Consider the following 13,711-nt stretch of genomic DNA (forward strand, 5'->3'; position numbering starts at 1 on the left):
GCAATTTATCACGAGAAGACAATAAGAAGTGAAATACACAAACATAAGTTTAATCTAATACGCTGAATTGGTAATGCACATCTCCATACGCTTATTTATTTAGCAGATGTTTATTATTGTGTCACTGCATACAGATCCCAGAAATATCCACAATGTCTTGTGAAGTCTTGCATGTACAGTACTGTGTAAAGCCTTAGGCACATTTGACACAGATGTTTATATATGAAGGAGTCCTACAACAGACGGTAAGATCTGATCTCGCCATAATCAGATAATTTTGGGATTACATAAAGAGACAGAAAAGCAAAGAAAGCCATATCCAACATCTCTAAGATGCTCGAGTCACGCATGCGTTTTACTGTCGTTTCGATATAAAATGATCACTCACTCGGGCCTCATAAATGCAGGACTCTGTAATGAGTTTATCAGGGTGATGGTGCCAGGTGGAGACGGTGGTGTATGTGGCAGAATGGCTGGATGGACGAATGCTGAAACGAGACTGTCGATCTGCGTGCCGATCCTAAAGAGAAATACAACAACGTGTGAGTTTGTCTTGTAAACTGTGACAGCATATTAATAAAACGCTTCTAATGTAACGTGCATTGACACTCCTTCAACTGTGGTAAAATCACTGTAGGGGACTCGATGGACTTATTATAAAAATATACAAAACAATAGGTTTAAAGCGCGTCCATCACTCACAGCATCGGTGTGAAATCAACAAGGTGGCAGACTGAATAAAGCATATTAAGAGCTGGGAAGAGACAGGATATTATTTAATAAATAAATCTAAATGTAAATATGGTTTTAAGGTGAGTAAATTATGGGCTAATTTTCACTTTTGTTTCACATATTCACTCAATCTGTCACTGTATTACAGAATCACTCACATGTGAGCGTGACCGTTCACCAAAGGAGCGGAGAGAGATGGTGCCGTCCTGGTCCAATGCTCGGCTCTTTCGGCCTGATTCCCCCAGTGGAAGCAGCATATCCATCGAGCGGCTGGTGTACGGGTCCAAAAAACCCAGTGATGATGTGTTTTGAGACAACAGGTCCTGAATCTAATAAACACAAACATCACTGAAGGCTCTATATATGTGTATTGATCAGGTATTGTGAAGAACAGGGTTCCCACACTTCAAATTCAAGGACCTTTCAAGGACTTTCCAGATCCAATACCCTCAAATTCAAGGACTAAATGTGGGGATAAATTTCAAGTGAGAGCAAGGTTACATCGTGTTACCTTTTAAGATACATTGTTACAGTTTCCTTTCGAGGGAACTTGCGCTGCGTCACTGCGGTGACACTTTGGGGACGCCTCCAGGGGTAAGAGCGTCTGAATGTGTATATCAAATTCAACCAATGGGGAGGCTTAACGACAAAGACAGGGTGACGCGGGAGCCAGGAAGTATATCGCTATCTGAAATATTGCCAAAGACGGCATTACAGGGATGAAGGAAGTATGGCAAGGGAGACACAGCGTCTCGTTCCCTTCTCAGGAAACAACAGTTACATACGTAACCCGAGACGTTTTCATGTGTCAAACACAACTATGCAAAAAAACATTTTGGTATGAATCAACACTCACATACAGAAGATATAAGCATTTAAAGCCAACAGTTTAGCACGTGTGCTTATAAAGTCTAGAATTTGTATGATATTATCCTACACTACACAGGGAATAATATGGATTTTTTTTCCAGAAAACTTTCAATGACCTGTATCTATATATGCATATTTTTCAAAAACTTCCCAAGGCCTTTAATCCCCCCCCAGATTCACAAACTTTCAAGGATTTCAAGGAACCGTGGGAACCCTGGAAGAAACACACATCACCTTAAGCTGGGCAAAGCGGTTTGATTTCGAGGGTGCTTCTTCATACGGCCTCTCCGCTATTGATGCAATGATCCTTTTTCTGTGACCAAGCAGGCCGATTTTTAACACCTGCACAAAAAAAATCACAGTACGCATACTTCATGTGAAGTCACAAGAGAATCATGATCACCTGGACTTGTGTACAATGATACACAAAGATATTGTTATATACACACGTGTTGCACTTCATTACCATTCATATTGCACAAATTGAAATAGCGAATTGAAAATGCGCCCAATGGAAACACAGAAATTTGCATAAACTCCTATAAAGTTTTTACGCACAAGCTGCGTTTCCATTACCCGCCAAATTGACAATGCAAATTGAAAATACGGCAATGGAAAATGTCAATTTCCATTGGCCGTATTTTTAATTCGCAATGTCAATTTGTGCAATTTAAAGGGCAATGAAAACGCAACTACAGGTGAGGTGGTTTTTCAGGCAATTTGAAAAAGAAATAGATCGCAAAACTACAATGAAAAAGTTTTTTTTTTTTTCGCATTTACAGGACACCCGATGTTTTTTTAAATGTAGCGTGGTATGTTTAATTAGCCTGGTATAACCAGAATCTCGTACATTCATTTCATTTGTACAGAGAGTCTGGCCACGCTCCATAGCAAAGCGTTACTTCCGTTAAGGAGGGTCCATTGTTGAAGTTTAAAACTATTGGATCTGCCCAGAGTCACTCAGGATCTGCCAAAGCCAATCGCTAACATGTGGTCGTGACGTATATCATGCACCGAAACCGTCCGGAAACAAGAAGTCAGAATAATCAGACAAACAAAAGTTAGCAAACCTGGTTCTTGCTCCGGCTTTAACTTCTGTATATTCGGCAGTTTTGCAACAACGGACCGAATAGCTTTTCTCACGTCTTTCTCCGCTGCCATTACTGAACTACAACTCAAACTGACGCACGACCTCAACGTCATCGTTCTTAGCCACCCCCATCTGTTCGCTGATTGGTCCTGCAGATTTTTGCAGGAGAAAACGAAACTCTATAGAGAAATCCCAGACGTACTGCTGAAGCGAAATTAAAAATAAGCGGAAGCACGTAGGAGGGCGGAGCCAGGCTAATGTTTAATTGGAGGACAAGACTTGGTGTCACAAGAACGACAATCTCATGACATCAATGTTTAGTTGCAAAACATCAGTTTATGGAAACGCTGTCATTTCGCAATAGTTTTTTGTCATGTAAAAAATAACGCTAAAGTTTTGCGCAAATCTTTAACGCAAATGCAGCTACTGACAGATGTAGACTTTGTCTTTGTAGTATGACAATGAAAACAAAATAGCCAAAAGACACAGAGACATTGTTCAGTGCACAATAAGGCATTTTGGTTCGTCAAAAAAATAAAAACACGTACGTTGACGATTTCGAGTTCCCATAAGTTCTTCACGCAGTCCAGGGTTCGATAACCGCTGGAGAGAAAGTTGTGCAGATATTCTCCAAGACCAAGAGTGTCCAACCATGAAGACAGAGACGTGCTACCATCACACCCCAAAGCTTTTACCTGACAAAATGAACACATGTAAAACATCCACCAACTGTATATACAGTAAGTATTTTGGACAGTAAAAACACCAAAAAAGTATGGGTAATTTACTTTTTTAAACACCGCGTCGGCTTCATTGGCTATGTTAATAGCAAAAGCTAGGTTTAGTTATTCATAAATGAACCGAAATAAGATTAAGGTTCACTTTTACCAAAAACCTTAAGAATGAATTTTGTTTAACTTGGTTTTCACTGAGGTAGACAAACTACAATACAGATATTTTATTACTAAATGCAGAGTATTTTTTTAGTCCTGGATCAACGTTTTAATCAATGAAATTACTCTTAACTAAAACCCTAACCATTTTTACCCCTATAAAAATTGTTTGAGAAGCCTAACCCAAACCTAAATTGAACAATCTGTCAATTCCTCCAGAAAACAGCGTGAGGCGCACTTGAGAGTTTACATTTATTTCAGACAGAAATCTTTTGGATTCATTTATTGCAAAATTGGGACAAATAATGGACAGTATCGCTTTGTGGCAGCTCACGAATTTTAAATTCATGTATTTTTATTTTAATAAATTATTTATATTTTTCTGCTTTATACAAAATACCCCAGACCCCCCCCCCCCCAATTCAAACACTGATTTAATACAAATACTTTTTGGGGTCACTGTATGAAAATGAGTACTGAATGTGAAAGGACTCGGTAACTTTACCTTTGGCAGGGTTTTAGCCGCATGAAGGATTTTCTTTCTGTGTCCAGGATCTGTGATTCCAATCTCTTGAAGGTCCTCATCTTCCATCACGTTACTCCCCTAAACAAGATTCACGTTATTTCAATTTATAAGAACAATACAACGTTGAATGGAAGAAAATAAACATTTATTGATTAATGTTAAACTATTTCAGTCCCAAAGTAAGTAAATACATGTGCAAAGTGTTTGGCCACCACCATCAACTTTGTTTTTTTAGCAAAGTTTTAATATCCATCCATATTTATGTTTCACTCTTTTTATTAAGATACAAACAGAAAACACAAATATAAAACAAACAAATTTCCGAACTAAATGTCTTCTTTAGGCATCAGTCAGTGTTTAGTGTGGCATTAAACACAGTGTAAAAAAGTGCAGCATTTTTGTCAAATCAATGTTATTTAAGTTAAAGTAACACAAAAATATAAGTTAACCCATTTTAACTTGTTTTTAAAAGTTATGTCAACCTATCACAGGTCAAAACCTAAAATAGTAGGTTGCATTGACTTGCAAAACCAAGTTAACTTTACAGTCCACATCTTGAGCTTTATTGAAGTCCTGAAGTCATTCATTTATTTAATTTAGGTTTAAGATATCCAACAGTTGCCTTCTATTGCTCAAGTGGAAGGGGAGTTCACCCTAAATATTTTTATACAATACTACATACAAATTTCTGGTTGTATTCTAATAAAGAAAGTGAGAAATAATCATATACGCTCACTATACCATTGCAAAAACATCTAATTTAATGGTGGCCTAAGACTTTTGCACAGTATTTTTTTTTTATTCTTGGAGTGGGAGTAGGCTGGATTACAGCGTTCGATAAACTACATCAGCTTTATGCCTTTAATTGGATATGCGCCTTCAAACTCCCCCGGCATTGACCAAACTGCCACGTTGATCAATGAGGCCCTTTCAGACATACAAAAGCCACTCACCATGAAGCGCAGGTCATCGAAGCCGTTGAGCACCAGTTTGCTCTCGTACTGAGGGAAACCCACGTGTTCCAGCCACTCCCCCACCGACTGCTCCAGGACGCGGCTACCCGCTGCATCTGCCGACAGAGCATGCCGTTTGAGCAGCGAAAAACCGTTCAGCCTATAGCAGCGGCACTCGGAGGCCGAGATGTGACATTGCCACATCATCTTCGGCCAGCAGAGCTGAGGGCAGCAGCAACAACAGCAAGGCAGTGTCCAGGCTTACGTGACGGGCTCCGCTTAAAGCAGGGCCCAGGATACACGGACAAAACTAGTGAGGGAGAAACCTCCAGAAGCCCTCGCCGGACTGGGACGAGGGCCAGGCTGAATGAAGAGTATGGAGGTAGACCTTGGCTGGTAGTCCTTTAAAGAATAGAGTCAAGTATGGGAGATCTTTCAACAGGGCACAGCGATGTTAACACAAGTTTCCTTAAATTCAATTTACGACTGCCCGGCTGTGCAAAGAAGGATTGTGAAAGTTCAAAGCTTTTGGCTTGCAGCAAAATATTAAGATCTACAAGACGCTACTAGGAAGTCGCAGGAAACTTCGTGCATGCTCAGCGCCCTTGAAAGACACATTCCAGCACGATGCAAGGCCTAATAAAACAGAACGGTCCCTTCGACAAAACGGTTATGTTGGAAAATAAGTCAAATAAAGAGTTTGCTACAAAAGTCATTGATCCTCAAACCAAACAGCCCAACTCTTTGATCAACGGCGGCTCTTTCAAACGGAAATCTTTGCGTGACCCCGGATCATCCTGCGAAACACCTTCATCGCACATTTTCCCATTTCAAGAATCCACCCACTGTCTTAAAACCACCTTCTCCAAAGTAATCCAAGCTTAGACGCACCTGGCTCGGTTAACATACCAGAACCATCAGAGTGAGGTAAAGCCAAGCTTTGATCCTATAAGGTGAGCTCCAACAATGGACAGTTGACCCCTTAAAAAACCCTGTTGGGGCTCGTCTCTTTTTTGCAGCCCAGCCCACTCCTCCAGGTTCCTAAGGTTCTTGCGTTCCAGTCACGGTAATCCAGTCCTTCCGAGCGTAGACGCACCTCGCCACGCTAACATACCAGTACGGAGCGCGCCATCAAAGCGAGGTACAGCCAAGCCTTGATCCGGCAGAAATAAGGTGAGCTCCAACAACGTACAGATAAGCCCATAAGAAAGCCCTGTTGATGTTTCTTTTTTGCAGTCTAGCACCCAGCTCTGGTCGCTCCGTTCTTCCAGCGGACGTTCCTAAGGGTCTTGCGCTCGGGGGCAAGGTTTGCTGCATCCCTGATCCAGGAACGCACAGTCACAGCGGCAGCTGCATTCGGCGCTCACAAAGCAAAACATCCAGATGACATACTGCTCCTCCAGAAAGCCATCGGTAGCGCGTCGCCTGCACGTTTGCGGCTGGCAATCACCTTTTGCACATCTCTTTCATTCACTCGCCATCGTTTCCTCTCACCGCTCTCTCGCTTGCTCTTCTTTGATTGGCCTTTTACCCCAATTCTCATTGACAGAGTCCTCTCTATGAGCTCTGCAGGGCTGCCATATGCTGTCTGACGCCGAGTGCCGCTGCACGGCATCTACGCTCTGTTCGTTCCCCTCCCTCCTGTCTCCCTGCCTCTCTTTTGCTATCTGTCTCACATACGCACACACTCTCTCGCTCGTGCTCGCTCTCTCTCTCTCTCTCTCTCTCTCTCTGTGGCGATCAATCCCCCCCTTCTCTCTCTGCCCCTTATTTTTTCCTGCTCCCCATACTGATTAAAATTGCACGCAGGCTCTCTGATCTTGTTGGTGCAGAAAGGACACCATCAGAGGAAAGAGCAACGGAGAGACAAACCCGAATCACACGCTACTGTGCCAGGATCAGCCGGAGAAGACAGAACCAGAGAAAACGTACAGGTCCCACTGTTTTCCCCCACACTTAAGCACTTCGGGAGCCTCTGCACTCTCTCTATGAAAAATTAAACCGCGGCCAAGCCACATCCAATGGTAAATCATCAGAGGAATTAAATTCATGAATGTGTCACCGTACGTTTGTCGTGGAGGGGGCTGGGGCCGCATCTTAAACGGAGTCAGCGGAAAGCGCCATGCACCTAACGCAGCCTAACCCGCGCTCACCTTCATATCGAACACGTCTCATCGTCACAATCCGCCACACGTGATCGAAGCATAATGTAGAAAAATACAAATTTTGCATGCAGATGTGTCATCCGCATTTTCACGGCATTGCGTGATCACATTTAATGCATGTTGGGCATTATCTGCATGCAGCTGAGAGCAGGGGAATCATACGAGCTGTCAGCCTGCCAGGCCATTATTCACATCTGTACAGACATTCAACTAAGCTGAAGATGTAAAATACATTCAAACTGCTGAAGGCTCAAAATAAAGATTGAAGGCGCTGGAGTTCACCAACCTGTTCGACCATATAAGCATTTAGAAAAGGTTGTTGAGTTTGTGACAAAAAAAACACGGTATCACCATGCTTATGTCCTGTTATTTCCTAACCAGGGATTCTCAACCTTTTGCAACTTACAGCCCACCAAAAATTGTCTAAAAACATTTTGAGGACCACCTTTCCTAGTGTCAATGCAGAAAAAACAATGCATTGTGACATTTCTTTTGTGTCATTATGAAGTCGCTAAAGGTATCCCTGTAGATAAACAAGGACTGCAATTGCTTCCAATGGAAAATTAAAACCACACAAATATAATTTCAAGCAGAACAAACAAGTGAAAGACTTTAAGGCTTAGATATTAGACATTATCTTTATTAGTACTCAAGGGTAGTACCTTTGAGAAGTTACATCTTTAAAGTTAAAATATAAAGGCGCAGAAAAAATTAAGAGACCACTTCACTCCTAATAAAAAAATATATTTTAATTTATTTACTGAAAATTTAAATGGGGAAAAATGGCTAAAATAACAAAAAAGATTCAGATTATTTTAATAGGCCTACTGCTACGGAGCCCCTAAGGGGACATGTAGCAAAAATGAAATAAAGTTCGCACGTGAAAATATCGCGTGCGCACATGAAACTATCGCGTTTAGTTTCACGCAAAACTAAACTTTTACAAAAATTCAAATGAATACAAATGAATGTTTTACGTGAGCACATAAAACTAAACTAAACTTCATTTGATTAACTTAAACTGTCACCTTAGGGGCTCGGTATACTGCAAATAAAACAAGTTCAAAATCATTCTTTTAAACAACACAATGGTAATGTTTTACATGTATTTTAGGAACAATTCAAAAGTGAATATTTAATTGAATAATCGTGATTTTTAATTGTGTCTTGTCATGCTCTCAGTCTTTAACATTGCTTTTGGAAGACTTTATGTAAGGTTTGCTTTTGTTGAAATTTAACAGACGCTGGACTGAAATGGTCACAATACATGTAGAAATGATGATGAACGGAAAAACGTGATTGACGTTGTGATATTCAAACATAATTGTGCTTTTAGATCATGCATCTTGAATTCATTTAAATTCATAAGAAACATCAGATGCGAAAATAAAAAGATTTGTCAATTGAAAAATAAATAAACATCAATGTCTACCACTGCCTACGCGACCCACCAGATGGCGCTTCGAGGCCCACCAGTGGGCCGCGGTCCACCGGTTGAGAATCACTGATTTAGTAGACGATGAAGGCCGACTTTGAATGAAATTAATGCGTTTATATCAACGCACTTAAATTTTGTGCAAAGTAGGTTGATTTTTTTCTTCGTCCAGCAAAATAACCTCACTGACCAATACAACACAAAGATTTTGGGTCATGAGTTTAGACTCATTTGTAGACACCCTGCACCTGTAATTCAGGGAAATTTTTGGTGAATTTTGGTTTCTTTAGATGATACTATTGATATAAAAGTATTTTTTGTTGGCAGCAAACATCACACGCAAACTCCCATGAGATTTTTGAGGACACTGGCTTGTACAACAAAAACCAGTCTGTTCCTTTGATGAGACTCTGCTGTGCAATTTTAAAATTATTATCTCTCAGAAATCTCCATTAAAATATAGTGCGCCTGCTCCATATAGTTGCTACCTTGGGAAGCACTGCGTAAGGGGAAAAATATCAAGTCCTAATTACTGAGTATCGCTGTGATGGCCACGGTTAATGGATGTCATCTCATCTTTGTAAAGTAGGCCCTTGACACCAACTGCGTACCGGAGGGTGTCCGTGTCAAAATATAAGGTACAAAAATATCACACGCAAACTAAATTGGGCTAAAAAGTGAGAGTATGTGCTTCAGAATGTGTTTGGGTGATTGTTAAAGATGGCAGTGAAATAACGCCAGGGATGATTCAGACAGAGCAAAGCTTTGTGGAAATACACAGGCCTGTCAAAATCCTATAGTTAGAGATTTTATTTTTTAAGTCTTTTACCTTTATTCAGAGACTTTATGGAGGAGATCTTGGAATGCACTTAAAGGGTTTTGCAGTGAAAGACAGTCAAACTTGAAACTGAAAATACCAATGAAATGACTACAATGACACATGTAAAAATAAGGCATTTCAATTACTGACTAATAACCATTACATTGCCAATCAAGAGAAATGACTAAAGGTAAACATAAGAGCCAGATAAAAATGCTCATTTACAAAAAACTTCAGACGCACTTAGAGGGTTTTGCATCTGAGCTCTTCAAATCAAAAGTTGTTGTTTTATTTGTCTTTAAAACTAATTTTAAAAGGATACACCTTCAGATTAAAATGTATCATGAAAAACATTATAGTTAAGTAACCCAAAACTTTTGACTGCTGCATACTTGAAAAAAAAAATAAAACAGCAAATGATTTGATGCTATAATTTTTCTTTCAAATGTTAAAGGATCTTAACAGTTAAAGTAATCCCTAGATATATATTCTATTTATTATTTCTATTCTTCTACGCTCTTTTAACTTCTAAAGTTACAATGAAACGGAAGTAACAATGGTCTTATTTTCCCCGCCGTGACGTATATCCGAGTGAAACGATATCTGAAATTGAAAAAAAAGGAGGGCTTGGCTTGAATTTGTCCATCGAGAACTGATCATTGAAAGTTGAGTCATGTTGCTGTTTACTTGTCGCTGCAATCTTTTCCTGGGCCCTTCCCACCTGCCATACCCCATGACCGTAAGTAAAGAAAGATGGAGGAGGAGGGGAGAAATATGTATTATTTATTATCTCTTTCCACGCCATTGACAAGTTAACTCTTCAATTAAGAGAAAACGCTTACCTGCCAATGACGAATTTTTCCGGCAATCCGTATTTCTCGCTATTATCCACCAGGCGCTCTTACCCAACTTCAAGGTTCCCACACCTTACTTAACTTCAAATTCAAGGACCTTTCAAGGACTTTCCAGGTCCAATACCCTCAAATTCGAGGACTAAATGTGAGGACACATTTCAAGTGAGAGCAAGGTTACATCGTGTTACCTTTTAAGATACATTGTTACAGTTCCCTTTCAAGGGAACTCGCGCTGCGTCACTGCGGTGACACTTTGGGGACGCCTCCAGGGGTAAGTGCGTCTGAATGTGTATATAAAAATTCAACCAATGGTGAGGCTTAATGACAAAGACAGGGTGACGCGGGAGCCAGGAAGTCTATCGCTATCTGAAATATCGCCAAAGACGGCGTTACAGCGACGCAGGAAGTATGGCAAGGGAGACGCAGCGTCTCGTTCCCTTCTCAGAGAACAACAGTTACATACGTAACTCCAGACGTTTTCATGTGTCAAACACAACTATGCAAAAAAACATTTTGGTATGAATCGACATTCACATACAGAAGATATAAACATTCAAAGCGAACAGTTTAGCACGTGTGCTTAAAAAGTCTAGAAATTTTATGATATTATCCTACACTACACAGGGAATTATATGGATTTTTTCCCCAGAAAGCTTCTTTCATAAAATAGATTCAAGGACTTTAAATGACCTGTATCTATGTATGTATATCTTCAAAAACTTCCCAAGGCCTTGAGTTTTTATTCCCAGATTCACAAACTTTTAAGGATTTCAAGGACCCGTGTGAACCCTGTAACTTATAAAACCTCTTTGGGCAAACTGTAAAAACTCCATGTATGTTTTGATTATCGCTCTGAATCTGATCTCTTATCAAAAGTCTTTCACAAAAATGCAATTATCTCAGCTTTTTGCTCATTTTTTTTTCTTTTTAAGAAACCTACGTATATTTGAGAGGTGATAGAAATAGAACAAATGAAGGTAGGATAAAATGTTTTTTTTTTCTGTTTGAAAGCAGAGGGCCTATTCTCTTATTTTATATATCAATATATTTAAAGAATAACATGCAAGGTATTAAACTTTTGTGAAAATCATACAAAAATCACATATAAGTAATTTGTAAAAAAAAAAATACCTTAATATTCAAATGTGGTTTTTTTTTGGGATTTTTGGCCTTGATTAAAACCCCACATTACATTTCAAGCAGAGTTAAACTTTGCAGTTGCTCTGTTCACTCTAAAAACAAACGGTGCTATATAGCACCAAAAGTGGTTCTTTGCTCGTAATCATAGAAGAACCGTTTTTAGTGCCATATAGCACCGGTGAAGCACCAGTGAAGAACCTGTGTAGAAACAAATAGTGCTATGTAGAACCATATGTGGTGCTATATGGCCCCTATTTGGTTCTACACTGGTGCTTCACTGGTGCTTCACCGGTGCTATATGGCACTAAAAACGGTTCTTCTATGATTACGAGCAAAGAACCACTTTTGGTGCTATATAGCACCGTTTGTTTTTAGAGTGTTTACTGTGTCCCTGCATCATAAACACTTCTCATATTCACCTTCCACAGCTGGCTGAAGATCCCCGGAGATCTCAAAGCCGGCAATTAGAGTCATGATCTTTTCAATCTGAGACAAAACAACAAGAACAGAAGGGTTATAAAATGTAATTCAATATTTAATTTCGCTGTAATCTGCCATGACAGGTTACTCTTCATCAGGCATTGTTAGATATGATTTTAATTCATAATGCATATTTGCTGTTTTGCCAAGACCTGGTTTCTAAATCCAGAAGAGCTAAAATGAGTAAATCTTTTCTGCATTTCACTTGAATTATATAAAGACCCTTATCCTGTGTTGGTTTAAAAACCAACCAAAATCATAAACTAAATAGTCAGGTTCACATTAAAAACGGTAAAAAAAAACCTAAACAAATGAATGATCTATTATTCACATCTTCAATCAATGGAGTTTTAGGAAAGGCCCGAAATAGAAAAGCATTGTTTTTTATGTAATATTTAAAGTCTGAAGAAGTCATCTGCTGTCTGCTTGTGGCATCAACATGCCGTCAAACCCCTGGATTCATTAAGGAGTCAGATGCCACGCTCCACGGGCTTGATCCCCTCTAGCCATACAGACCTTCACATTTCCATCTCGCAAGTAACCTACATACTAACCCGTCAGTGCTGGTTAGTGCGCTATACACTCTGAGTCTATCTATTATAGAACGCACATTACATCATCACACTATCTCATGGTAGACTTCCCAGAATCCCTGAGCTGCCATTTAACGTTTTAGGATTTATCAGTGGTTATGTATTCAGAGGTCATTTTATAACCTAGCTCATATAAAGGGTAAAGATTCTTAACTCTATGCTAAACAGAATCTCGGTGGATTGAAAACATTTAGTGAATTTATTCATTTTTTATGGTCCAGTTGAGATATAACATCTCTTCTACACTCCTGGTCATGAAGCAAAACCCCAAAAATTATACAATGTAAAAACATTTTGCTGCTTTAAATTTTTACGTTTATTGCAACGTGACTACATTTTAACTTTATTTTAACTCAAATTATGATAAGCAATGTCAAGTTTTGATTTATACTATTGAAATTATTTGTATAAATGTAAAATAATAAGTTGAAATAGGGCTGCACGGTTATGACAAAAACTATCATTATTCGCCGATTATTCACCTTAAAGGTGCAGTGTGTAAATTTTAGCGGCATCTAGTGGTGAGGTTGCAAATTGCAACCAACCCCTTATGCTGCATTTACACCAACCGCGGTAAGGGCGTGAAGTGTGAGTGATTTCAATGTTAAGTCAATGTGAAGACGCGTTGACGCGCGTCAGGAGGTCCCGCGGCGCGGAAGAGGCGTTCGGCGCGGCGCGGAAGACGCGTTTCCGCCTCTTTCGCACGTGAAGCTCGGGCGAAAGGCGCGAATTGAGCGTTGTGCGAGGTACGCGCGGTAAGCGCGAATTGTGCTTTTTGTGCATCTTGCGGTTCACGCGAATTTGCGGCTGACGCCCGAGTTGAAAAATTTGAACTCTGGCGGAATTTCGCGCCGCGTTAACCAATCAGGAGCCTGCTTGCTGCTGTGGTGGCAGCCCCGCCCGGAGTCACTCACTCAAGCAGTCACTCGAAGCTATATGACACAAGTTGTTATTTCTATAGTGGAGACAGGAATAAAAAGGACCTCGCTTGGAAGAGTGTCAGTAAGGACTTTGGGCAACTTGGTAAGTTGTAATACACGCTTCACTTTTGAGTCACGTGACGTTTATCTACCCGCGCCGTTTATTTTTCCCCATAGTAAGGTTACCCAATACAAAACTGGTAACTCTCTTGATAAATGCACAAGTAACATCAGTCATCT

The 13,711-nt window shown here is 40.0% G+C and overlaps 1 protein-coding gene across 5 annotated transcripts in view; it reads right to left on the reverse strand.

Moving 5' to 3' along the window:
* Positions 1–13,711, reverse strand: part of anks1ab (ankyrin repeat and sterile alpha motif domain containing 1Ab) — a 36,291-nt gene that overhangs the window by 12,805 nt on the left and 9,775 nt on the right. For all 5 annotated transcript variants that reach the window (XM_065279524.2, XM_065279525.2, XM_065279523.2 and 2 more), the window contains exons 2-8: positions 11,898–11,964; positions 5,065–5,180; positions 4,091–4,189; positions 3,241–3,387; positions 1,837–1,944; positions 891–1,061; positions 389–520 (exon numbers count right to left, since the gene is read on the reverse strand). In XM_065279524.2, coding sequence (XP_065135596.2) covers positions 389–520; positions 891–1,061; positions 1,837–1,944; positions 3,241–3,387; positions 4,091–4,189; positions 5,065–5,180; positions 11,898–11,964 — 840 coding nt within the window. The remainder of the gene's footprint in view (positions 1–388; positions 521–890; positions 1,062–1,836; positions 1,945–3,240; positions 3,388–4,090; positions 4,190–5,064; positions 5,181–11,897; positions 11,965–13,711) is intronic.

The sequence above is a fragment of the Paramisgurnus dabryanus genome, chromosome 7 (assembly GCF_030506205.2).
Source record: "Paramisgurnus dabryanus chromosome 7, PD_genome_1.1, whole genome shotgun sequence".
In the NCBI taxonomy this organism is placed as follows: Eukaryota; Metazoa; Chordata; class Actinopteri; order Cypriniformes; family Cobitidae; genus Paramisgurnus; species Paramisgurnus dabryanus.